A 27,500-nucleotide genomic window follows, 5' to 3' on the forward strand; every position below is an offset into this window, starting at 1 on the left:
ACAGAAACGCCAACTGAGGAGAGGCTCGAACCCACGACCCAGCGACTTTCTTGCTGTAAGGCGACAGCACTACCTACTGCGCCACTGCGTCATCATTAATTCAAGAGAAAGACTTGGTTCAAACCAATCAGCTCGCTTTATTGTGTATGAGGTACAACTTCATTATTATGCATGATAGCTTTGAAGACCTGTTACAGACGGCAGAGAGACGCCACGTTTTGTTGTGAAAACAAGTGGAAGAAGAATCGTTTGGAGACACGGGTCGTCAGTGTTGGGTTTATAATTGTGCTGCAACAAATGTTTTTGTTTTCATTTCCCTGGTATGAGTGCGCAGCTGGACTCACGTGTGGATTACAGTGGTCTGCTAACACGCGACAAAAATACATTTGTGAGGAACATTTTTTACCTGAGAGCTTTTAGCAACTGAAAAATGGTGAAATCCGTATTTCCGTATCTCCTTTTAAAAAAAGACGCAGCTCCAGTTGGTGTTAATTGTCCTGTCTTTACAGATTTGGTAAGTGAGCGATCACTGGTGTTTGTTTATGTTTATGTTTATGTTTAACGTCCTGTACTGAGTTTACAGTATGTTAAAATCAAGGCAATAATATGAAATGAAAGATCTGATGTAAATGCTGCTCTCCAAATGGAAACATGTAAATACCGCAATCAAACTATTATCTTTGTGTAGGATTTTTGCTTCATTTTGTGACAGGATAGTCTATATACACACAGCTCAAACCGTCCATTAAAACTATAATCATCCAGAAGTTCCTCGTGTCTAATATCTCGTTTGTAGCGGGGGGCATGCATGAAATGTTTCTGAATGAAAGTGCCAAACTGCAGTCAAAGTCGACAAATTAATGATTTGGCAAATAATTTGATTACTGATGTCCATGTAAACAGTCACTGTCTTTCTCCTCTGCGTCTGTATTTGTGTTGGCTCTGTGAAAATCAGCTTGTGCTCATACAGAAACTCCCCTTTTCATGCAAACCCTTCCCTCTTTCCACACTCCCATCTAAACAGAGCTGGACTTAATCACTTTCCTGATTTTTTTCAAAGTAAAGGTGTGAAAATGAGACTGCCTTTTAAAAGGGCTAATAATATTGACCTTAAAATGGTTTTAAAAAATTAAAAACTGCTTTTATTCTAGCCGAAATAAAACAAATAAGACTTTCTCCAGAAGACAAAAATATTATCAGACATACTGTGAAAATTTCCTTGCTCTTAAACATCATTTGGGAAATATTTGACAAAGAAAAAAAAAAGAACAATATGGCGAATCATTTGGACTTGGACTGTATGTCACGTGCATATAAAGACTGAATTACACTGAATTAGACTGAAGAAAACACTATGGAAAGCCAAAAGCGCCAAACTCACCATCTGCATGAAAGTATTGTAATCAAAAACTATCAAAGAACTTATGAAATGAAAATATAAAAATAGATATTCCCAAATATTAATATAGACTTTAGAGATTCGCAAACAACATACATGAACTTTTGACTCACCCCGCAAATAAAGGGACAATTCTTTACCCGCACCAGGTCAAATAATTAAATAAAAGTGGGACCCACTGGTTGGAAAAAAACAACAACCCGCGCATCACTAATGTGTGTGTGTGTACCTGAAGAATTGTGCCTGATGAGAAACAGGAACGGTCTGTCCACAGTCACCCATGGCGGAGAGGATCGAGCGTGCAGGATAACAGCTGAAAACACACACACACACACATTAAGAGCTGCTGACGTTAAAATTCTCCTTAAAGTACCCTGAAATGTGCAGCTTTGCTTAACATGTGAAAATGTGATATATGCATGGAGACTTTTAATTTGTAATATGCCTGCTTGGTCACTTTCTGGTAAGTCATGCCTAGGGATGGGCATTGTTGAGGTTTTAACGGAATTACTACTTTTATCGATACCACTTATCGGTTCGGTACTTTAATGGTTCTCTTATCCGTACTTTTTGTTGATTTTTTTTTTTAAAAATGAATTTTTAAAAGTGAACAGAATTAACAACTTTATTTTATTATTATGTTTTTTTATGTAAAATAGAGAAAAAACAATAATTGTAAAACAGAGGACATTTTTTCCTGTAAAAGAATGTACAACGGTTTAAAGAAAAGTGACTCTGTTTTTAACCTTTTTTCAGGAGAAAAATCTACATGTTTGACTTTGCTGGCAGAAGTCGGGATCTTTCTTTGTTTATTGTGCTCCATGCAGTTGAAAAATACCCTCTTTTAGTTGCAGTTAAATGATATAATGTTCATGCTTTTTCATTAACGCATTCTCAAATGAGTTAGCAGAGTTTTGGAAGTCAACTGTGTTTTTAATACAGTTTTGAGCATCTTGCAATGTAGAAAAAAGCAGTTTTTTTTTTTATAATTTCTTAAGCATAGTTTATTATTAGGCTATTCATAGGCTATATTAGTAAATACAGCTGATTTAAAAGCATTTTAATGTTTAAGATTTATTTAGGCTACAGCAGAAAAAATACTGTTTTCATTGTAACCGAATGTGTGTGTTCATTTAACTATTAATATACTAATTTAGGTGATTGACTGCTGACATAATGTGGATGATGTAACGTTACGGTTAGTAGCTAGGCAGTCAAAACTTTGCGTTGCAGTTATTGCACTTTTGAAAGATACTTTCACTTAGCCGGATTGCTTGCGTTTCCGCTTATACAAGAAAACAACTTGTTGCGTTTGTTGCAACGGGCATTGTTGCTTTCCACTTGGGAAATACAACTTGTTTAGCTCACTTCACCACTCTGCAAGCTTATGAGCTATGTGTGTGCACTTTGCACGAGTCTCCGCTGAGTGCGCGCACACAGCCGAGAACAGTGAAGGCTTTTATACTTGAGGCTTTCGCCGGAAACACAAGCATTTGTCACGAGATTGCAACTGTGGAGACGAATATTAAATATGGCACATTGGAAAAGGTTGGTCAGTTAAATTGTGCTACTGTAAGTAATGTTTATTCAGCAATAGTTCTCCAGTACCATTAACGCCAGAGCTTATCGATACTTCTGTCTTTTATAATGTAGCACCAATACGGTACAGAGTTTCGGTACCTAACCCTAGTCATGCCATTATAAACTCACCACGTTTAAGATCGGATTTCTTGAAAAATCAATGATCTTCACTGCCTGATTGATATACGATATAAAGTGGGTCTCAGACCGGACAAGAAGCACAGCATTAAATTCCATTGTTCCACATCATGTCTTAGGGTGCTTTCACACCAACACTTTTGTTTCGGAACCTGTCTCGTTTGCCCAGTTAGCGCGGTTCGTTTGGCATATGGGAACAGGGCAATCGCGCTCTGTTCCGCGCCAAATAATCGCTCAGAGACCGCCTGAATGAGGTGGTCTCGGCTCAATTGAAACGAACCCTGGAGCGGATCGATTGCAGTGAGAAAGCGATCCGATCCAAGTGCGGTTATATCACAGTGTTTTATGGATATGTAATAGGCTTACGGCTATATGAAGAGAGAATTATGAGTAGGGCGGGAAGTTTCACGAGTCTCCGGATGCCCGCAAACGAGTGATGATCTCCCGGTAATCTCGCGTCTCCCTCCCAGTCCTCAAATAGGCATCGTCGCGCACCCTTCTCACCCCTCCCCACCGCATCTCTCCTCAGACACATCGCGCGTGCGCACCCTGTCAATCACCACCAAACCACCACCTCTCCTGACAGCTTAGCGGGACGCTGCAAAATAAACCCTGACACTCTGACCAATGTGAGGAGAGTTTACTCGCACGTGACTTGTTTTAGCTCTTTTGGTCCGATTAGAAACTTTGCAGTGTGAAAGCGAACCGCTCCAAGAGCAAAGAGCAACAATGTAACAATTGTAATCTCTGTTTCGGAACAACTGAATCGATTCACAGGTGTGAAAGCACCCTTAAATAATGGAAATGTGGTTTACCACAGTACTTCCTATGGGTTTTCTGTGCTTGCCGTCTGCTCCTAGTGGTGCTTTGGTTTAAACAGTCTTTCATCACGTATTATTGCTTGAACAACTAAATGAATGCTTGAATCGATTTAACTGACTGTATTTTAATTAAAATACTTGAACGATGCTGTTAAATGAACCTTATGACCTCATGTTGATCAACTGTTCAGCAGAAGTTTATCGGTGGCTGAAAAACACTTGCTGTGCATGAAGCACATTTCTATTAAAACATGAAGCTAGGGTGGAATATATAGAGAGTAGCTCCTCCCCCTTTTCAAAAACAGCCAATAGTGTTCTGTTTACATCACAGCTCTGCCAATAAGAATGTTTGAGTTAAAAGCACATCAGACTTAGTATATAATCGTAATGCAGAGTCTGTATAAACATTTCAGTGTTGAACTGAAATAAATCTGTTATGTTTTGTGGTCATAATTAATGGTACCATGAAATTATAATAATTTTAATAGGTGTTAGATTCATTATGTTAGTCTTAAGGATATCAAGTGTGCTTCAAAGCAGTGACAACATTAGCATTTAGAAGATATAAACATCACTTCCGTCTAAATGGGTCAACAGTTTCATTATCATCACCTCATACTTCAGTTTCTCATCAAATCTTCTGACCAATCAAATGCTCTCGAGTATCTAACATGCCCCACCCCCTTCAATACGTTCTTTTCATTTGATGCGCTTGAGCTTAACCACTCTTACCGGCAGAGCTGTGATAAAAAAAACGCTATTGTTTTTTTTTTTAATGGGGGAGTAGCTACTATAAGTCCCACCCTGTCTTCATGTTTCAGTTGAGATTAACCGCTTGTTAAGTGTGACGTCACGCGAAGCGGCTCAATTAATGGCAATAATAAACGTTTATAAAGCGATGTAATATTTTAGAAAATCACGATCGCAATACATATATCCATGCCTAATACGTGTGATAGGACTAAAAAGTTTCTCAATTCAAATGAGTACGGAAATAGACCTGTAAATAGTTTTAAATACCTCAACGATACGTCATGACTTACATCGAATAAAACATCTGCACATTTCAAAGCACTTCACAGGACTTTTAAACTGTCTGGATTACAATTCTCGCATGTAATGCACTGTCCTGTTAACCACATAAAAAAAATGTCATTATTTTACTATGTGACACAGGAACTCACATGTGGTGGCGGAGGCTTTGGTTCCGTCCTCATTGACCTCTATCTTGGCTTTCTGAAGGGCTTTGGACACGTAGATGGACTCTGAACCTGTTTCACACACAAATGCCAAAGGTTAAGAGCACAAAACTTCAAAACGCTAAGCGAAATTCATTTAAAGGTGCCGTATGTAAGTTTGTCACCTAGTGGTTGAACTAGGTATTGCACGCATGGTTTAAAACACATGCAAGTGCAGCTTGCCAGATTGATGACACCAACATATCAGTGATTTAGCATGTGCATTTGATAATGTTAAAGAGGTTTAATATCTATTAATTAGATTATAAACCTTACCATTTTATTGGAGTGCAGTGAGTGCACTATTCTGTGCTTCTGAATGGCTTTATTTAAATTTCTGTCGTGTTTCGTCTGGTGCAAACAGCCAAATTTCCTATTACTGCAAATCTCCTCACATATCGTGTTGTTAGGACACAGGGTTACCCTGCTCACCTAATGTGTTCACATTTGTAGTATTGATATTTTTTACTAATAATAAAAGACCTTATTTGGAGCTTTGAATCTACGTCTCACTTCGGAGTCTGCTACTGTCCACTCAAGGGTCGCATTTCAGTCATGGATGCATGCTTTGAGAGCCTTCCTGAATAAATAAATCAAATATGCTGTTTTCCAACAAGTCAACCCGGGGTGCTGAAATATGATTGGCTAAACAGGCATTGACCAAAACAAAGACAGCCGTTCCAGCACGGAAAGCACATTTTCAAAGCCGAATATCTGACTTCAGCATTGTTTTTCAGATAAACAAGAATGTTCACTTAGCATGTTTCTTAATTATCTGCAAACATATTATGGCATTTTTATGCTTCAGAAGAGTCGAAAACGAACATACAGCACATTTAAAGGGTCAAAGGGCATGGAGATCTGCGAGCAGAGGGAGGAGTGGGCGTGGCCGGCAGAGCAGGGAAAAAAGGGGAGTGAACAACTGTTGTCAGTTGGTTCACAAAATGAAACCCAAACCCTGAGGAGACCCATAATTTTATAGTTAACAGGCCCGGATTAAGAACTCAGGGGCCCCTGGGCACATTATCTTGTAAGGCCCCCTACCTGGCCGCACCCCTATAGTTGAATTTAAAAAATAAGAATAATATAATAATTTTTAAATAAAATGAATCTATAATTTGTTGCCCACATATTTAAATAAATGATATATAGTACATATGTATTTATAGTCTGCAAAGATTTAGATTGTTTTTCAAAGCATTAAATAAAAATACTAATAAAACTACATATATATATATATATATATATATATATATATATATATATATATATATATATATATATATATATATATATATATATATATTATTATTTTTTTTTTTTTTTTTTTTTTTTTTTTAAGGGTATTTTAGTGTATTGCTTTTACAAACTTATAAAGCATATTATTGCCATGGCATATAGCGCACAATGCTTCTCCAATCCAGTTCTATGAATCTGAGTTCTATGAATCTGAGTCTTTCATAATACAAACACTAATTTACTGTCTCTCTCCTCCTCTCCCTGTAATTTCTCTACTCTTCTCGTGATGAAGACTTGATTATAAACCTAAAAGTATCCGAAATCACAGACACTATACCTCTTCTCTTCCCTCTCTCTCCTCTTCTGGGCCTTTCTCTCTCTCTCCCTCTCTCTCTCCCTTTCTCTCTGTCTCTCACACGATGAATCCAGTCCGCGCTGCGCTGCCGTTAGCCTCCTCCGCCTGGTTAATGCTAGCTACTCATCATTTAAAGTTAACGTCTTCTTCTGTACCCTCATTCTCCTGATCACGGGTCTGTTTAAAGAAGGTGTGTATGGAAAATGCCTCAATAAAGATGCCTCATCTCCTCTTTCTGTCGCGTTTGCTAAATCCACTTGTCCACTCATTTTTGATCTATGACAAATATAACGTTACACTAAAGTCCGCTCAGTTTAGTGCGGGTTATTACAAAACTGACGTTTCCGCACTTGACCAATTACAGCATTCTGTTTAGTTAAAGAAAGAAAGGCAATTTAAATATAATAATAATATTAATATGTGATCGCGATTTTTTTGCTCAGAGGAAATACAGTTGTCTGAGCAATAACGTTAGAGTTTTTGAAGAGAGGGAGGCGCGGCAGGCGCCTATAATAAGGCTAAACATTATTAAATACCCACGAGACACTTGTGACTTTATATCACATTTGCATTATTTTTAAAAAAATGTTTCTTTCCTGTTAAAAATAAATATATTTCCAATCTGATATGTAATGGGGAGAAAAAAAAAGTAGCACGAGTTCAACTGATGGTGGATTCGAACCGATGTTATTAATCGCGTCAAAAGATGATGCCGTGTGCCTTACAAGGTGCGCCACTGCGGCTATATTATTTCACTGCTCTTTACTCATCTTGTCTCTATCAATCAGGCATCGATGGGCGTAAACCCTGAATAGCTTAGTCCAACTAGATGCGCTATTTGCAATTAGCCTAAAAAGACACTCCGAAATTGTCTTTTTTTCTCCCCCCTCGCAGGGGCCCCTAGTGCGCACGGGCCCCTGGGCCTGTGCCCATAAGGCCCATTGGTTAATCCGGCCCTGATAGTTAACAAAGTTAAAATGCAAAGAAATAAACAGTGATTTAATGCCCTGCTACATTTGTTATTCGTAATTTCATACACACTCCGCCTGAATCCCAGGATCTGAATGCAGACACAGTGGATAGCAGTGCAGCAGGTCTCTTGTCCTGTCTATTTCAACCATTAACCATGCCGGTAATCTAAAGGATTTTAAACATAAGCGAACACACGGATATAGGTGATGTGTATGAATGGTAAGGAACTCAACTGATAAAAGAAAAAGTCCACCATTCTCCAATTCTTGGACAGCTCTCTTGACAAATCTGCTTGCTGCAAACCAACAGCTCAGCTGTATCGGCCCTGTATGCAACAAACCGCGTAGATCATGGAAACAAAAACATGATGTTATGACCCTTCATGAACGGCTAAATACTGCTTGCCGTACGCAGACGCGGTCTCACCCAGTCATTGGGTCTACCAGCTTAGCAGGTCTGCCTTGCCTTCGGAAAGCACATGCCCTCATAAATAATTAAGCTTTTCGCATAGGATAAGAAAACTCTGCTATGAATAATAATGAGAAAGCGACGCATCATCACTCCACTAGCAGATTTGTGCTAAGTCAAAAATGATTATTAACCCAGAAGATGAAATTAGCTGCCAAAAGCTCAAAATTATCCAGTTTTCCCCACAATTAAAACTGGTGTTAGCATTGTCTTAACTCATGCTCAACACACACAAATCTGTTAAAATCTCAAGAAAAGTACTCCAGGGTGTCTTGAACCCTTTAAGCTTTAACAGAAACAAACAAAAAATACAGTTTTCTCATTTACTCGAACTAAATATTGTGATTTTATCTTGTCTGTTCAAAAAGAAGACATGCCATGTTAGAAAAAACACCAATTGACTTGCATTGTAGGAACAAAAACCAAAATACCTATAGTGTATATTGCTTTGTAATCCTACAATTAGGGTCAATGGGTGTTTTTTGAAGCATTTTTCAGTATTATCTTCCTTTGTGTTCAACGGAAGAAAGAAATTCAAACAGGTTTTGGACACGACAGAATTGTCATGTTTAGGTGAATTATCCCTGTAAAGGAAATGGTGTAACTCCATTATTCGCCACACGGGGGCATTAGATCAACACTTCAGACCACAGTTAACCACCGCACATCCGGTTTGTGAAACTCTTTGTGAAACTTTTGGCCTCCGCTGCTTACAAAACATCTTTCTTCCTTCTTCAAACTCTCATAGCAATCGTTATACTTTGGTATGAGTTTGTATTTGATTTTCTCCTTTCCATCTACAGATGATCCTTTATGTGCTTTTCTGATATTTATACTGAGTAAAGTCATTTAAAACGTTTAAATAGATCATAATTTTGATATAAAATGTTGAAACTATGTGTTTCAAAATTATGTGATAAATTAAAAGTTTATAGTGGTGATAATTATTTATTAATATTAAAGAAATATGGCATTTATATTTGACATGACATAACTGCAGGAATATGCAAAGTTGAGATACTAAAATTGAAATTATGAGACATTAAGATTAATATTAAGACATTTGTTAAGTCATTAAGTCACTGTTTTGATGCAAAAGCCATAATTAGAGCATAGAAATCTTCAATTATGACAAAAAGTTTTAATAATTTACATAAAAGATGAAACTATGAGACACTGAACATGACTGTTGAGCTCCAAAAATGGTTTTAATAACACTTTTTAAGTTTATTTAGAACCTGTTTTGTCTCCTGTCATTTTATTTAGTCCATTATTAATATAAATTTGTCATAATTTTAATAAATACGTCTTAAGTCTTATTGATGAGATTTAAAAAATGACCAAAAAGGTCTAAGCTCATCAGCTCATAATTATAAGACAAAACATCAAACTTATGACACAACTACATTTTTGCAAGACAAATAACTTCATAATATTCCTATTATACCAAGTGTTTATTATTTAGGCCAGAAATTTTTACTTTTTATCTTAATAATATGAGATATTATGCCATTTTAAAATCGATTTGGAACCTGCTTTGTCTTCTTTTATTTTGTCTATTATTATGTTAATTTGCCATCATTTAGTTTTAAGCCTCAAGTCTAGAAGTTATGACAAAAAAGGTCTAAAGTATAAAACATCAACTTATAAGACAAAGCATGAAACTTCTGACATAACTACATTTTTGTAAGACAAATATCTTCATAATATTCTTAATACACCATATATAAATTTTTTAGGCCAGAAATGTTTATTTTTTTATCTCAATATTATAAGATATTATGACTTGGGGGTGGTGGATGGGATCCTGGATAAAAGTGAGGGGGGGGTTGAGGGTGGGGGCTGTGATTGTTGCGGGCCCTTGAAAATGTCTCTGGGGCCTCCTTAATGCCGAGTTCAGACTGCATTATTTTCAAAGTAGTCGTGTCACAGATGTTTTCACACTGCATGACTATCTGGGCATTTCGTCGCTGCTTTGTTTACACTGCAAGATGGATCGGCGACAGGGACTTTCACATTGCATGACTTCACTATAGGAAGAATCGCCGACAACTTCGTCCAAACTACGTCTCACAGCCAAAAACACGTAGTATATCTTTTGTTATTAACTACATAATGAGAAAGAAGCCTTTAATGGGGTAGAATATGTACATGTTTGCTCACCTGGGTTTAAAGGGAATTAGCCATTTCTCCTCAACGTTGATAATAAACTAATTTCTTTCTGTATGAAACGTCAAACAGACACGGTTGCTCCTGAGTCCTGTCAAACCTCCACTAGTTTTTCTTTCATTTCGTGGGGCCGAATAAACCGAAAAAGAGCGCTTTTAACTTCTCCCCCAGCCTCCCGCTGGCCTGCAGCAGGTATACACACACACACACACACACACAAGTGAATGCCGCTCTCTCATTGGCTGTAGGCGATCGCTGACGTTATTTTCAGTATAAACTCAATTCACACGGCATGATTTGAATCGCCGACAGCTCCAGATATTTAGCATGCCAAATATCTCGCAGGCATTGGCATGTGATTGTTACTCACGTGCACGAGCACCGATTTGCCTGTGATTTCAGGCATTTGTCGGCGATTTCTCAAAACCTGTCGGCGAGCCAAAATCGGGGCTAAAATCACGCAGTCTGAACTCGGCATAAATGTATGGGCCCTTGGAATCGTCCTAGCGGCGCCCCTGAGCAGACATCTTCAGAAAGTTTCTTTGCTAAGGGGAAAAAGCCCAGTGAAGGACCCAGGAACTACCAAAGAAAAGATCCGGATCCCACTTGTCAACAAATCAGGGGAATCCACCATGGCTGTGCAGGAAGATCAACTGATGGAGATCGCAGATGTTAGAAGCCTTTTAGGGGCCGTTCGCACATCGCGTATTTCTAGACTTTGCAAAAGTTTGCTGTTTCCAATGGACGTGCGGTGTGTACTTAGGCCACAATTTAGACTTTTTATCTCAAAATGATGAGACAGTATGACATTTCTCCCATAAAAGCTTTGTGTAAAGGAGTATAAATGATCTAATCCAGCTGTTCTAAAGGCCAAAAAATTAAGATTTCACAAAAGAAGAGTCATTAAATCTATGTGAAAGAAGCATTCGGTCACCATTTATTCATCTTCACATGACTTTCTGCTATTCACAGTCTGTTAAGCTCCTAAAATAGCTTTAATGCCACTTTTTTTTTTGTATTCCAGAGGCATTTTTTGTCTGCTCTCTATTTGTGAGCCATAAATATAAACCAAATTCCAACATGTGGGCAAGTAAATGATGACAGATTTAATTTCTGGGTGAACTATGACTTCAGGCTTTGCCTTATTTATCTTTTCGCAGCAGTTCAAAGTGAAAAAGTCGGGATGATTCACTGCTCTGTGATTCAGTTAGTGGTGAATGACAGCTTTGTGGAGAAGCGTCTCTGTAAACTCGTGTTCACACTCCACTGAGAGACGTGATTCACCCGGCTCAATTTCACAATCAACAACCAACATCAAAATCATCCTCATCACCTCACGCTAATGTTATTTCAGTTTCGTTGTTTGTGTTTAACGCCATTCCAGATTTGATAGGCATTTTCATGGCACATGCACAGTCCCTTGTTGTGAAATAAATAAAGTTTAAACATTGCTAAAAAGTTTGCCGAGCAGATCATGTAAGCAGTTCAAACCCTAAACGTTGCTTTAGTCGACAATGGATGTTTTCTGTTAACCAAACACTCATTCATTCATTCTCCTTTGGGTGGTTCCCAACACTGGGTTGCAGCTGGAATGGCATCCGCTGCATAAAACATATGCTGGGATAGTTGGTAGTCTATTTTGCTGAGGCAACCCCTGATCAATATGGCATATTTATTTGCAACTCATGCTTATTACCAATCATCCCAGCGAACACCATAATCACTTATCAGCACCATCAAAGTGAACCTTAACCAGAGAGAGGACTCTTCTCTTTTAATTCAGTGGGTACAGTCAGTCGAGAGGAAAACGTTTCTGAGCAAACAGCAGGTAAACAAAATAATTGAACGATTGAGTGCGGAAAAAGACCCAGCGGGAGCACGACTGCTAAATCAGACCTGTGCGCCCTCTTTGGGCTGTATGTTTGGCACCGTATAAGGCCCCGTTTACACTAATGCGTTTTAGTTTGAAAACGCATAAGTTTTGCTACGGTTACGCCATCCGTCCACACTACGCCGGAGTTCTCGAGCGCCGAAAACGGAGCGTTTTGAAAACGCTGGAGAGGCCGTTTTCATTCTGAAACGCTGCTGCTCCGTCTTAGTGTGGATGATGGAAAACGGAGACATCTGAAAACGGAGGCGGGACTGCAGACATTCGCCTCTCTGATTGGGGCTTTTCCTCAATATTAAGTAGCCTAACACACAATTCAGTCCTGCATCTTCTCCGTGTAAGTTCAGTATCAAGGCTGCAGTCTCTTCTTTTCAGTTTAATATGGAAAACAGACTATACCGAGGACACGGGTAAATCTTCAAAGGGAACAGTCAATGTACTTTATAACTTCATTCACATCACCCTGGCTACGTTGTTTCACTTTCTCAACAATAAAATGTACACATGATATAACTGCCTATTTTCATTTTAATATTAGCAACAGACAGCAGAAATGTTGAGGCGTCTTGCTGCATGAGCGTCATCTTCACTGTGTGGATATTTATTACAAAACGGAGCCGATAACAACAGCCTCCTTTCAATTTCAGTGAAAATACGAAACATACCCTCTCTTTTGCTGAATATCAGTTTTAATAATCGATAATGGCCATTATAAAAGTATAACATACAATAAATTTATACATTATAGGAAATAAAGGCAAGCGATCAGTCAATATACAGAATGTACGTGCTTACATTAATCCTTAACTTATCTTTGCGCTCAGCCAAAACTCTTACCTGAGAACAAGTAATAGATTCCAATGCCCAAAGTCAGGGAACATGTTGTTAAAGACAACAAGATGAATGAAATATCCCGTTTCATAAATATAGTGAGATTAGATCCAGCGGGAGATGCTTGAGAAGTCCGACTAGCAGAGCTCTCATCTGGGTAGATGGGCTGCAGCGCTTGCCAAAGAGTGTCTGTGTGGTCACGTGATGTGCGTTTTCAGTGTTTTGGTGTGGACGGAGAGCTGTTCAGAAACGCTGGGTAAAACGCGAGTGTGGACGCGGATCGTTTTCATTCTAAAACGCCGTTTTAAAACTAAAACGCACTAGTGTAAACGGGGCCTAAGACACTTCTGGGTCTGGATATGGACATTGATTGATATGATTGATCTAGGTTATCTTTGCAACAACAACAAAATTCGTTATTTTTTGTGTGTCTAAATTTACAACTAGTGAAACACTGACTACAATCTGCTGTGTTTTGGTCTCACTTGTGCTTTTGCATGAGCATTTATCTCCTTCACTTGCCATGCTGCACTTTCAGAAACTACACATACTGTACAGTACACCGAAACGTGATACCAACAACATATTTACATATTAAGATGATTGGACAGGTCACAGACACATGAAAGGTCTTCGGAAGCGTACAAAGGTGGACTTTTTTTTGCTTTGTTGCAGTTCATTTTAATCACCAAACCAATATTAATAATGCAAATTCAGAACCACTGATCACAGGGCGCACCGAACCGTGGGAGGACAACGGGATGGTACTTTTTTTTTTTTTTTTTTTACCGAGAACAGTTGCATCCATACTATTAACTGAAATGGATAAAAATATTCATTTTCAAAAGGAGGTGTTATTTACGTTAAGCACTGTATGTGAAGAAGATGTCAAGTATGATGGACAGCTGTCACTCACTCAGGTGTCTGAAATCCGCCTTGTTCTGGTCAAAGATGTCTTTGATTCCCAAAGCTTTAAGAGGAGTCTCCAGATCCAACTCCTGCTCGACTGTGAATCTGAGCAAAAAAAAAAAAGGGAGGAACAATGAACTACATACAGCACACTGAGAGTCAGCACAGGTTCATTTCATTTGTTTATTTTTTGGATGGTTTCTGGAATATGAAAAATGCTGAAATAAAATCAGTTTTTGGGAAATACAACTTGTTTGGCTCACTCCACCACTCTGCAAGCTTATGAGCTATGTGTGTGCGTTTATTGGTAATTTATTTAATATATACTGTATTTATAACCCCCATGTACAGTGCATCCGGTAAGTATTCATAGCGCTTCACTTTTTCCACATGTTTTATGTTATAGCCTTAATCCAAAATGGATTAAATTCATTTATTTCCTCAAAATTCTACACACAATACCCCATAATGACGATATAAAATAAAGAGTTTTTGAAATTGCTGAAAATTTATTGAAAATAAAAGAGCTGAAAAAAAAAAATTAAAAAAAATCACACGTACATCAGTATTCACAGCTTTTGCTCAACACTTTGTTGATGCACCTTTGGCAGCGATTACAGCCTCAAGTCTTTTTGAATAAGATGCCACAAGCTTGGCACACCTGCCTTTGGGAATTTTCGCCCATTCCTCTTTGCAGTACCTCTCAAGCTCTATCAGGTTGGATGGGAAGCGTCGGTGTACAGCCATTTTCAGATCTCTCCAGAGATGTTCAATAGGATTTAGGTCTGAGCTCTGACTCCGCCACTCAAGCACATTCACAGAGTTGTTGTGAAGCCACTCCATTGATATTTTGGCAATGTGCTTTGGGTCATTGTTCTGCTGGAAGATAAACCGTCGCCCCAGTCTGAGGTCAAGAGCTCTCTGAAGCAGGTCTTCATTCAGGATCTCTCTGTACATTGCTGCATTCATCTTTCTCTCTATCCTTACTAGTCTTCCAGTTCCTGCTGCTGAAAAACATCCCCACAGCATGATGCTGCCATCACCATGCTTCACTGTTGGGATGCTATTAGTCTGGTGATGAGTGGTGCCTGGTTTTCTCCAAATGTAACACCTGGAATTCACTTCAAAGGGCTCAATTTTAGTCTTATCAGACCAGAGAATTTTGTTTCATATGGTCTGAGAGTCCTTCGGATGCCTTTTGGCAAATTCCAGGCGGGGAGTGGCTTCCGTCTGGCCACTTTACCATACAGGTCTGATTGGTGGATTGCTGCACAGATGGTTGTTCTTCTGTAAGGTTCTCCTCTCTCCACAGAAGAACGCTGGAGCTCAGACAGAGTGACCATGGGGTTATTGACCACCTCCCTGACTAAGGCCTTTCTCCCCTGATCACTCAGCTTAGAAGCTCTATTAAGAGTCCTGGTGGTTCCAAACATATTTCGGATGATGGAGGTCACTGTGCTCATTGGAGCTTTCAGAGCAGCAGAAGTTTTTCCATAACTTTCCCCAGCCTTGTGCCTCAAGACAATCCTATTTCGGAGGTCTACAGACAATTCCTTTGTCTTCATGCTTGGTTTGTGCTTTGACATGCACTGTCAACCATGGGACCTTATATAGACAGGTGTTTGCCTTTTCAAATCATGTCCAAATAACTGAATTTACCACACGTGAACTCTAACTAAGCTGCTGAAACATCTCAAGAATGATCAGTGGAAACAGAATGTACCTGAGCTCAACTTAGGCTGTACTCACACTATGTACAGTTGCCTCGAACCGGGCCAAAGCACGCTTGTCCCCCCTCCCGTCTCCCCAGATAGTCCGCACTCACACTACAATCGGGCCTGGGCACGCTTACATCATCGATGCTGCGCTGTTCAGTGAGTGCTCTCGCTCAGCACAGCGGAGATTTCTCTAGTTATATTGTTTCAGTCGTTTGTTATGCAGTGACATGCAGTCAAATATTTCGCCAAACAGTCCTTAGGGATGCGGTGACACGCAGCAAGATATTTCGCCGAACAGATCCGCCACTTTTGGCACTCATAAACAGTCATAAAGCCCTGCAGGAATGAGGAGGTTTGCTGAAGGTGCACAGCTGTCGTGCAGTGGGGGATTTGCGTATTTAATATTCTACGGCAGTTTGCGTTCATTGAACAGTAAGATTGCTTAATAAATCCATATGAAATAGTCCCTTAAAAGTCGCGTCTCGCTTTCAGTTTCGGGCTTTGGTGCCTTTTGCACTCACACTACAAGCGTACCGCGCCAAAGCTCAAGTGAACCGCGCTGAGGCCCACCTCTTCCAACCGGGCCAGGGCCGGCCAAGTGAACCGTGCCTGAGCCTGATTCAGTAACGAAATAAATGAATTTAATCCATTTTGGAATAAGGCTGTAACATAAAAAATGTGGAAAAAGTCAAGCGCTATGAATACTTTACTTTCCGGATGCACTGCATGAGCAGTGTGTAACGTGATTACAGATAACCCAGGATTATGTCTATCCGTGGTTTAGAATGACCCAGGGTTAACAATTTCAAGTGTGAACAGCCCTAATAAGTGAATATCAGCATGATGTCTGACTTTGGCATCAGCAGGCGCATCCTCCTGGGGTTCATCAGTTTGGTCCAGCTCTGGATGGTGTTGGTGGAGATGTGCGGCAGGATGGAGGACAGAGGAGTCGAATCTTCTGTGGGCAGAGCGATGAACATACTCATGCTGTTCCCGTGATATGGCAGCTCGATCACGATGTACTTCTGTCCATCTGGAGTGCTGGCCTGACCTGCACACGCACAACAACAACAAAAAACAGCAGGATTAAAGAGCTGGACCTGTGATTAAAAGGTTGCAGAGTCCTGGAACCGGTGTCCTGACATTTTATCCTACCCATCAGATTATGCTACCAACGGTGTTTGAATGGTTGGAGTCAGGGATTAGGGTGATATTAAAGCTTCATAATCACACTACTCCATATTAAAATTTACTGGTAACAAAATCTGATGGATGCATATTGAGTCATCAAAATGTGCTACCTACTTTTTGAATGGGAGCTAGGACAATCTGACATGGTAGGACAAATCAAGACTGACAAAGGCATATTTATTATTATACATTATTAGTTAGGAGCCTTCAAATCATGTTATGAGATGAACAGATATGTAAAAGAAACCAATGCCATACTAAGTCATAATTATAAGAGCCAATCTGCATCTTTCAGCTACTAAATATGAATCTTATCGAGCTAAATTCAGCAGTTATGAATATTCCTCAGAGAAAGCACACGTACACGTGTATGAATCACACTCAAGTTACCCGCTGAACTTTATAAACACTGCCCTCAATAAAACACTTTATTCAGCCCATGAAGCTGTTGTATCAAAACTGGTAAGACCGCAGACGTTTACTGCCATTTTTATGTTTTAAATCCTTCAGTCGATAGCCAGACGCTCTTGGCGTTTGCATTAGGATTTAATTAATTCACATTTTGCGCTGTTTCATTCCCATCTGCTGGCTTATGAGCAACCGTAAAAGTTAAAACACTCCAACATTCCCATACATTTATGAAGTAGCCACGTTTTTATAGCATCTCCGTCTCTGGAAAACACTTTAACAAGATCAGACAATAGCATGAATCACTTGGCAGGAGGATTTTTTTTTTATTGCACTAAGAGACGGTTGCAAAGTCTGTGATTTTCCCGCAGAATTGGGCTACCTGTAAGCGGTGTCAGTGTTTTTTTATCCGCAGGATAAATGCTTAATTTATTAATATATATGTTCCACTTCCATAGAAAGAGTTGTCAGGACTCAACCCGGATTCTTTGCTGAATAATTACTAAAAAAGTGTATTTACTTTTATCATTAAAGTTAGTAATAATTTTTTTTTATGCGTTTAATGATGCAGTGCCTTAAAATATATTAACTGCTTACTGGGAGCACTGTCCAAAGAAATGTTTAATGAAGAAACAAGATTTGTACTAAGGATTTTATTACTGTTTGAAAAAAAATTATAACAGTAAAATGGATTGAAGAAGGTTCTCCAAAGGTGGCTCAGTGGATTCAGAGACTTAAACAGGTCTATGTTATGGAAAAAATGACTGCATGTCTACAAATGAAGACTGATATTTTTTCTGAAGAGGTGGAAAACTATTACAGCATGTTTAATTATGCATATTTAGAGGTTAATTAACCTATCACCAATGTAATATAAGGTAACTACAATGTAACTTGATGTACAAATGTTTCACCTGAAAAGTAATTATGATGGCAGTACCTTTTATTTTTCTTATTTATTTTTTCTTATTTTAATAAAAAAAAAAAAAGTATAATATCATAATTTTTTATGCATTCCCTTATCTGTAAGGGGTTGAATTGTTAAGGAAGGGGTTGTTCTGGGGAAAAAAAAAAAAAAAAAAAAAAAAAAATATATATATATATATATATATATATATATATATATATATATATATATATATATATATATATATATATATATATATATATATATATATATATATATATATATATATATATATATATATATATATATATATATATATATATATATATATATATATATATATATATATATATATATATATATATATATATATATATATATATATATATATATATATATATATATATATAATATATATATATAATATATATATATATATATATATATATATATATATATATATATATATATATATATATATATATATATATACATACACATACATACATACATATATATACTAGCAAATGGATTTGGTAATTTAATCTGAAAGCAAGATGATTTCATTTATGAAAAATTAATGTTTGCCATTACTAGAGGTGTAATGGATTGCAAATCTCATGGTTCGAATCACATTATGTTTTTTTTTGTCATGAATCGGACCATTTTTCAGATCAACCAAAAAAGGGGAGGAGGCAAATGTCATTTGCTTTCTATTTATTACAAAAATAGTACTGCAAGATACTTTTGGTTTTACCAAACAGAACTGAGAACCTGTCATTTTATTAAAGATAAAATGAAGAAATAATCAGATGAATAAAAAATAAATTGTAAAATATTCAGTTACTACTGCTGTTGCTGATAACACTAAATGTAGAAATCTTACATTATAATTTGAAGAATTCATATTTATTGTTAGTGTCATTTTGAACAAACAATTTAGTGATTCACTCAGACATTTTGTGTAAAAATGTAAGGAGTAAAAGTAAAAAGTCGGCAAAACAATACTGGAGTAAAGAACTGATATCAGAAAAATCTACTTAAGTACAGTAACAAAGTATTTGTACTTTGATAGTTCCCATCTATGCTTATTTTTAGTCTCATTTTCAATAAATGATTCAGTGATTCACTCATAAAACTTCATATTTAATTGCTAGATGATCATTTTTGAAGAACTATTCAGTGCCATATTTTTGATGGCTGGTTGTCGCCACCTATTGGTTACATAATGTAATTGCTGCTTTCATTTTAGCATCAAATTAAATGCATATAACTGATTTTAATCTTTACCATAAACCTCAGTGGTTTTATCTAAACTGTTATCTCAGTACTTCTGTGTTATTTGACTGTTTGTAACTTAATATCAAACTCAAAACACTAAAAACTGAATATCTTTCTTGATTTCTGCATTTTTCAAACACAGATCTGAATGCAGCGATTCAAGGGATTAATAAACATATGCAAATCATCATCATCGGTTAGAATTTATGTTGCGTGGGTGTTGAGATCCCGATCTTTTAATGATTAATCACGCAGCTTACACGATGCAATAATGCAGGCTAAACAAGTAGTGACAGAAAACATCTTAAATGAAACCCATCACATCCTGAATAACCCATCACAACTTCTTCCGTCATCACTATATTTTACAGTAAAGCCTAAATGCTTTCATATATTTGATTTGAATGACATGAGAAGTGATCTCTCGACGATCATTACAAATTTAGGATTAATCTACAATAAAAAAAAAAAATGTATTAATCCACGGGTCACGTGTGTTCCGAACCGTGGGTTGTGATCCGTACGAATCACGGATCAACCGCGATCTGTTACAACTTTAACTATTACCCATATACAATCATTAAAAAGAAAAACGTATAAAGCATTCAGTGATGCAAAATATTTATATTTATCTATGGGAATAACATATTTTGGGTTTAGAGATTAGGATAGTTTAGTTGGCCATTGGACTGCTTTTGTGGTGAAAACTTGGCAACCCTGAAGAACTGAATCTCACCCATGTTGAAGACGGAGAGTTGGGACATCATGGGCACTTTGTATGTGTTTCCGTCTCCGGCTGTGAAGCTCCGGGGTTTGGTGCTTTGAGGCTGGAAACGGGACTTCCAGAGGCCTTTAAAGAAGATGGAGTTTACAGCCACCAGACGCGTCAGAGCCGTGTCAAACATATCCGCAGTCACCACACTGGGAATCTGGCCTGACAAACAAAACACAGCAACTTATGTATAACAGAAGAGTGCATCTTTAGGTCATAGCAATATTATCATTCGTTGGCACAATTAGCATGGACTCAAAATAGAGATGTTCTTCTTTTTTAAATATAAAGATAAAGGTCAATGAAGGTCAAACTACACATTACATTAGATGCTGTCACTGCAATTTTAGATTAGCAATGATAAACATGTAAAAAGGCAGATAAATATGAACTGTTCTGTTATTAATGTTTGACATAATTTGAAATTAAATATTTACAACATTACGTCAGCTGTTCTTTATTGTTGTTGATTTTATATTTGTTAAGAAAAGTTAGAACGCTGTTAGTTAAATTACTACGTTATAATGTGAAAACATGTTGCCATTTCATTACTGAAACCAAGTTTGTAACGTATACAGTAACTGCCAACTGCATTACTTAGACATAACTCTCTTTAAACATTGCTGCTGCAAGTTAAACATCTGTTTGAATTAATGAAGAATGGGTGGATGGATGAATGAATGAATGAGCAAGTAAAAAAAATGACTGAGTGAATGAGGGAGTAGGTGAAGGAATTAATGAATATGTGAGGGAATGAGTGAATTAATGAATGAGTGATTGAATGGATGAATGAGTGAATGGATAAGTCATTGAATGAATTTATGAGTGGATGAGTGAGTGAGAGAATGAATTAATTAACGAATGAGTGAGGAAATGAGTGAATTAATTAATGTGTAAGTGAATGAATGAGTGAATGAATGAATGAGTGATTGAACGGATGAATGATTGAATGGATAAGACATTGAATGAATTAATGAGTGGATGAGTGAGTGAGTGAGAATGAATTAATTAACGAATGAGTGAGGAAATGAGTGAATTAATTAATGTGTAAGTGAATAAATGAGTGAATTAATGAATGAGTGATTGAATGGATGAATGAGTGAATGGATGAGTCATTGAATGAATTAATGAGTGAATAAATGAATTGAGTAAATAAATGACTTAATGAGTGAATGGATGAGTTGAATGAATTAATGAGCAAGTGAATAAATGACTGATGGAGTGGATGAGTGAGTGAGTGAAAGAATTAATTACCGAATGAGTGAGGGAACGAGTGAATTAATTAATGAGTAAGTGAATGAATGAGTGAATTAATGAATGAGTGATTAAATGGTTGAAAAAGTGAATGGATGAGTTAAGTGACAGAAAGATTTTTTTAATGAGTGCAGGAATGAGGGAGTGAGTGAATCAATTATTGAATGAGTAAGTTAATGATTGAGTGATTTAAGTAATTAATGAGCAAGTGAATAAATGATTGAGTGGATGAGTGAGTGAATGACTTAATAAATGACTGAATTAATTAAGGAGTAAGTGAATGAATGAGTGAATTAATGAATGAGTGATTGAATGGATGAGTTATTGAATGAATTAATGAGTGAATAAATGACTTAACGAGTGAATGGATGAGTTGCGTGACAGAATGAATTAAATGAGTACAGGAATGAGGGAGTGAGTGAATCAATTACTGAATGAGTAAGTAAATGAGTGAGTGAATGAATTAATTAATGAATGAGTGACTGATTTAATAAATAAGAATGAGAATGAATTAGTAATAGATTTAATAAATGAAGTAGTGAATTAAATAATGAATGGGTGAGTGATTGATTGACCGAATGAGTAAATAAATGTGTGATTAAATAAATTAATGAATGAGGAAATGATGGAGTGAGTGGATAAATTAATGAATGAGTTAGTGAATTAATTGTTAAGTGAATTAATTAATTATTGGGTGAGTGATTGATTGATTGATTGAATAAGCGAATGAGTGATTAAATTAATGAATGAGGAAATGAGGGAGTGAGTGGATGAATTAAGGAATGAGTAAATAAATTAGTGATTTATTGAATAAATAAATAAGTGATTGATTTAATGAATTGATTGAATTAATGACTGAATGATTGATTTAATTAATAAATGAATGAGAATGAATTTTTGAGTGAATTAATAAACGAGTTAGTGAATGAATGGTTAAGTGAATGAATTAAAAAATAGGTGAGTGACTGATTGAATAGGTGAATGAATGAGTGATTAAATAAATTAACGAATGAGAAAATGAGGGAATGAGTGGATGAATAATAAACGAGTGAATAAATGAGTGACTGATTAAATTAATTTATTGAAAGAATGATTGATTTAATTAATAATTGAATGACCATTAATTTGTGAGTGAATTAATGAACGAGTTAGAGAATGAATGGTTAAGTGAATGAATTAATGAATGGGTGAGTGACTGATTGAATGAGTGAATGAATGAATGAGTGATTAAATAAATTAATGAATATGGAAATGAGGGAGTGAGCGAATGAATTAATGAATGAGTGAATAAATGAGTGAAATAAATTAACAAATAGGTGAGGGACTAAGGGAGTGAGTAAATCAATTAATTAAAGAGTGAGTTAGTGAGTGAGTGAGTGAGTGAATGAATGAGTTATTGAAATAATAAATGAATGAATGAATGAATGAATGAGTGAGCGAATGATTGAGTGAGTGAATGAGTGACTAAAAGGAAATAATAAGTTATTGAATAAATAAGTGAGTGAATGAGTTACTGAATGAGTAAGTGAGTGAGTGAGTGAATGAATGAGTTATTGAAATAATGAATGAATGAATGAATGAATGAATGAGCGAATGATTCAGTAAGTGAATGAGTGACTAAAAGGAAAAAACAAGTTATTGAATAAATAAGTGAGTGAATGAGTTATTGAAATAATGAATGAATGAATGAATGAATGAATGAATGAGCGAATTATTCAGTAAGTGAATGAGTGACTAAAAGGAAATAATAAGTTATTGAATAAATGAGTAAAATGAGTTATTGAACGAGTGAGTGAGTGAGTGTATGAACCTTTAGTGCTGTTCTTCACCCAGTCATTGATGGACTGTGCGGCTGCCTCCGGGTCACTGTAGTCCACACTGTGACTCTCACACAGAAAGTTCTCTCTGTTGGCAGACAGGAAGTCCTCCTTCATGCTGAATCCCTCATTAGGGAACAGAGCGTTGGCAATGGTCACAATATCAGCATTAGATTTTGTCGTCAAAGACTTATGAAGCTTCCGCAACATCTTATATGGACCTGACAGAAGAAAAACAATATTAATTTGATGTTTAACATGTGAAAATAAATGTTGGTCCTCGACTTATTCTCGAGTTATCATTCAGAGTATATATCCAATAGAGAGTTTCCATATCAGCTTTAATGGCTACGTCATAGCAAAAACACAAAGAATTTATAAAAGTTTATAAATAACCCTTTTCTATAATGTGATGTGAAACTACTAGAACCAGCTTGGACCCCCTTTTCCCTTCAGAACTGCCTTAATCCTTCATGGCATAGATTCAACAAGGTACTGGAAATATTCCTCAGAAATTTTGCTCCATATTGACATGATAGCATCACGTAGTTGCTGCAGATTTGTTAGCTGCACATCCATGATGTGAATCTCTTGTTCCTCCACATCCCAAAGGTGCTCTGTTGGATTGAGCTCTGGTGACTTCGGAGACCATTTGAGTACAGTGAACTCATTATGTTCAAGAAACCAGTCAGAGATAATTAGCGCTTTATGACACAGCGCGTTATCCTGCTATTAGAAGATGGGTACACTGTGGTCATAAAGGGATGGAGATGGTCAGCAACAAAACTCAGGTAGGCTGTGGGGTTGACAATGCTCAATTGGTACTGATGGGCCCAAAGTGTGCCAAGAAAATATCCACCACACCATTACACCACCACCACCAGCCTGAACTGTTGATACAAGGCAGGATGGATCCATGCTTTCATGTTGTTGATGCCAAATTCTGACCCTACCATCCGAATGTCGCAGCAGAAATCGAGACTCATCAGACCAGGCAACGTTTCTCCAATCATCTTTTGTCCAGTTTTGGTGAGCCAGTGTGAATTGTAGCCTCAGTTTACTGTTCTTAGCTGATAGGAGTCTGTTGTGGTCTTCTGCTGCTGTAGCCCATCTGCCTCAAGGTTGGACGTGTTGTGTGTTCAGAGATGCTCTTCTGCAGACCTCATTTGTAACAAGTGGTTATTTGAGTTACTGTTGCCTTTTATCAGCTGGAACCAGTCTGGCCATTTTCCTCTGATCTTAACAAGGCATTTGCGCCTACTGATCTGCCGCTCACTGGATATTTTCTCTTTTTCTGGCCATTCTCTGTAAACCCTAGAGATGGTTGTGCATGAAAATCCCAGTAGATCAGCAGTTTCTGAAATACTCAGACCAGCCCATCTGGCACCAACAACCATGCCACGTTCAAAGCCACTTAAATCCCCTTTCTTCCACATTCTGATGCTCGATTTAAACTGCAGCAGATCCTCTTGACCATGTCTACATGCCTAAATGCATTGAGTTGCTGCCATGCGATTGGCTGATAAGAAATTTAGCCTACCCAATTCACCTATACCACATGTCTTTGGACTGTGGGGGAACCTGGAGTACCCAAAGGAAACCCATGTGAACACGGAGAACATGCAAACTCCACACAGAAACGCCAACTGACCCAGCCTAGGCTCGAACCAGCGACCTTTTTACTGTGAGGCGACAGCACTACCTACTGCGCCACTGCGTCTCCCCACTGCTCATATTATTGTCTATTTTTACATTTTGTCATTGCAGACTACCTTAAAATGGCTGGTGTGCAATGAAAAATATGAATTTGTGTGGGAAAAAAAACTACATTACCCATGATGCTAAACAGAAAACTCCACCAATCAGAGAATGGCACCCAAACAAAATGGGGCAATTGCATGTTTAGCTCCGTCCACTCCAATGAAGCACCAAAAATTACTAAAATGAACATCACTTCACTCTGAAAAATTACTGAAACAAACATAATGCAGATTATAGACTGAGCGCGGCAACATAGTGGCTCAGTGCACCTCACAGCAAGAAGGTCACTGGTTCGAGTCCTGGCTGGGCCAGTTGGCGTTTCTGTGTGGTGTGCGCATGTTCTCCCAGGGGAGGTGTGGGTTTCCTCCAGGTGCTCCAGTTTCTTCCGTAGTCCAAACACATGCACTATAGGGGAATTGAATAAACTGTGTTTGTGAATGAGTGTGCATGAGTGTTTTCCAGTACTGGGTTGCAGCTGGAAGGGCATCCGCTTTGTAAAACATATGCTGGAATAGTTGGTGGCTCATTCTGCTGTGGTGATCTCTGAAATTGAGACTAAGCTGAAGGAAAAAGAATGAATGATACACTGAGCAACTTTTGGAAATGATGCTATCAATGGGTAACCAAGTGAGACACAGGGAAATTATACAGGTACTACTCTCAATAGCAAAGAATTCAAGGCAACTCAAAAACATTGTGTATTTGTTTACCGTTCTTCTTGTATTTGAGTCCATTGAGCAGCTGTCTGCGTGTGTCCCCGTGGGCCCCTGGGAGCAGCATTCCCAACACAGAGGCCACGCCGTGGGGAGACAGCAGCACATTCTCCTGCGCTCGATCCTGGAGCACTTGCATAAACACCTGCAGACCCAGATCTGAACCCCGCGCTCCGTATGATGAAGACTGAGACTGGGAGACGCTCACAGAACACAGCAGAAACAGCAGGACACCGCAGCGAAACAGCACACACATGATGAGGACACGCCACCTGGACAACACACACACACACAAGTTTTAGTGAAGTTTTTAAACTAATTTCGAGAGGAGCACGTGATATAATTGACAGCAGCTGGCCACCTACCTACACTCATTAGTTAGCCAATCAGATCTATCCTAACCCACTATAAGTAGCCTAGCTAGACATTACTCCCTTATTTTCGTTTTCCGAAGAAACCCCCCATCCACCCCTTTCTCCTCCTTTTCTCCTTTACAAAAAGGGGAGCTCTCAAGAACCACCTGATCTCGTACTCCCCTCACATGCTCTATGGACCTGGCGGGAGCCCTGGGCTCAACTATCTCCGAGCTCAGGGTTCTCTCCCGGGACAGCATGCCAAACCTGTTTACAGCTGTCAAGCAATATATAAGTGTGAACTCTTGAAAGATTACTTAATTTATTTAGCTTGTTTAACCCTTGTGTGCTGTTGGGGATGTTTTTTTACTCCAGGGGTCTGTTCTTCATACCATGCTTAAATTATCTAAGATGATTTGGCAGATCCTGGATCTGTTAATCTTGATCACTTATCTCTGGGTAATTTGGTTTTTCAAACAAGTTTGTGAATCAGATTAAAATGTCTGGATGAACTGATCTGAGATCACTGCGTGTTGTGAAGGACAGATCTATCCATCCTCAAAATCATGATCAGCAATGCAATGATTGGCTGACGGCACAGCAGCGTAATGATGACATCATCTGATTAATATTCAATTATTCATGTGAGCAAAGTTACATAAAATTCGCAGTAAACAATTAGTTAAATATGATATGCAATAACTTTCCATCTTGTCCCTTGGCCCTTTCATGTGTCAAGAGCAATTTATTTGGTTTTACAGTTAGAGCTGATTTTCCTTATTATAGTAGTATTTTTTAATTGGTGTAAAGAATAACTGGATGTTTACAAAAGCATTTCGATATTGGTAAAGGCGTCTGCAAATTTAGTGAAGCATCAAATCAGTCATATTAGCGGTCAAAACATGTTTATGACTGCATAAATGTATTATTTTCTTAAAAAACTGACATAATGTTTCTATTATCATGCACAAATTGTACTAAAGCGATCTAAAAAGTTAATTTCAATAAGTTTTCTCTTTGCACCACCAGGTGGCAGTCTTTGTACTCTTATTTCAGGGGTGCAGATTGCATAAGTTTTATTTATATATATATATATATATATATATATATATATATATATATATATATATATATATATATATATATATATATATATATATATATAAAAATAAATAAATAAATAAATAAATAAATAAATATATATATATATATATATATATATATATATATATATATATATATATATATATATATATATATATATATTTTTTTTTTTTTTTATGTATAGTTTAAAAATATTTACTATTTTCTCAAACA

General features: G+C 37.4%; 1 protein-coding gene across 6 annotated transcripts in view; it reads right to left on the reverse strand.

The window, feature by feature from the left end:
• The window catches only part of serpine2 (serpin peptidase inhibitor, clade E (nexin, plasminogen activator inhibitor type 1), member 2), a 40,067-nt gene that overhangs the window by 1,797 nt on the left and 10,770 nt on the right, over nt 1-27,500 (reverse strand). Inside the window, exons 2-8 of one of the 6 annotated variants that reach the window (XM_087282531.1) lie at nt 25,828-26,102; nt 23,350-23,577; nt 20,250-20,447; nt 16,579-16,777; nt 14,016-14,113; nt 5,124-5,210; nt 1,597-1,712 (exon numbers count right to left, since the gene is read on the reverse strand). In XM_087282531.1, coding sequence (XP_087138657.1) covers nt 1,597-1,712; nt 5,124-5,210; nt 14,016-14,113; nt 16,579-16,777; nt 20,250-20,447; nt 23,350-23,577; nt 25,828-26,086 — 1,185 coding nt within the window. In that variant the 5' untranslated portion in view covers nt 26,087-26,102. 6 annotated transcript variants of the gene reach the window in all.

The sequence above is a fragment of the Danio rerio genome, chromosome 15 (genome assembly GCF_052040795.2).
Source record: "Danio rerio strain M-AB ecotype USA chromosome 15, GRCz13ab, whole genome shotgun sequence".
Classification (NCBI taxonomy): domain Eukaryota; kingdom Metazoa; phylum Chordata; class Actinopteri; order Cypriniformes; family Danionidae; genus Danio; species Danio rerio.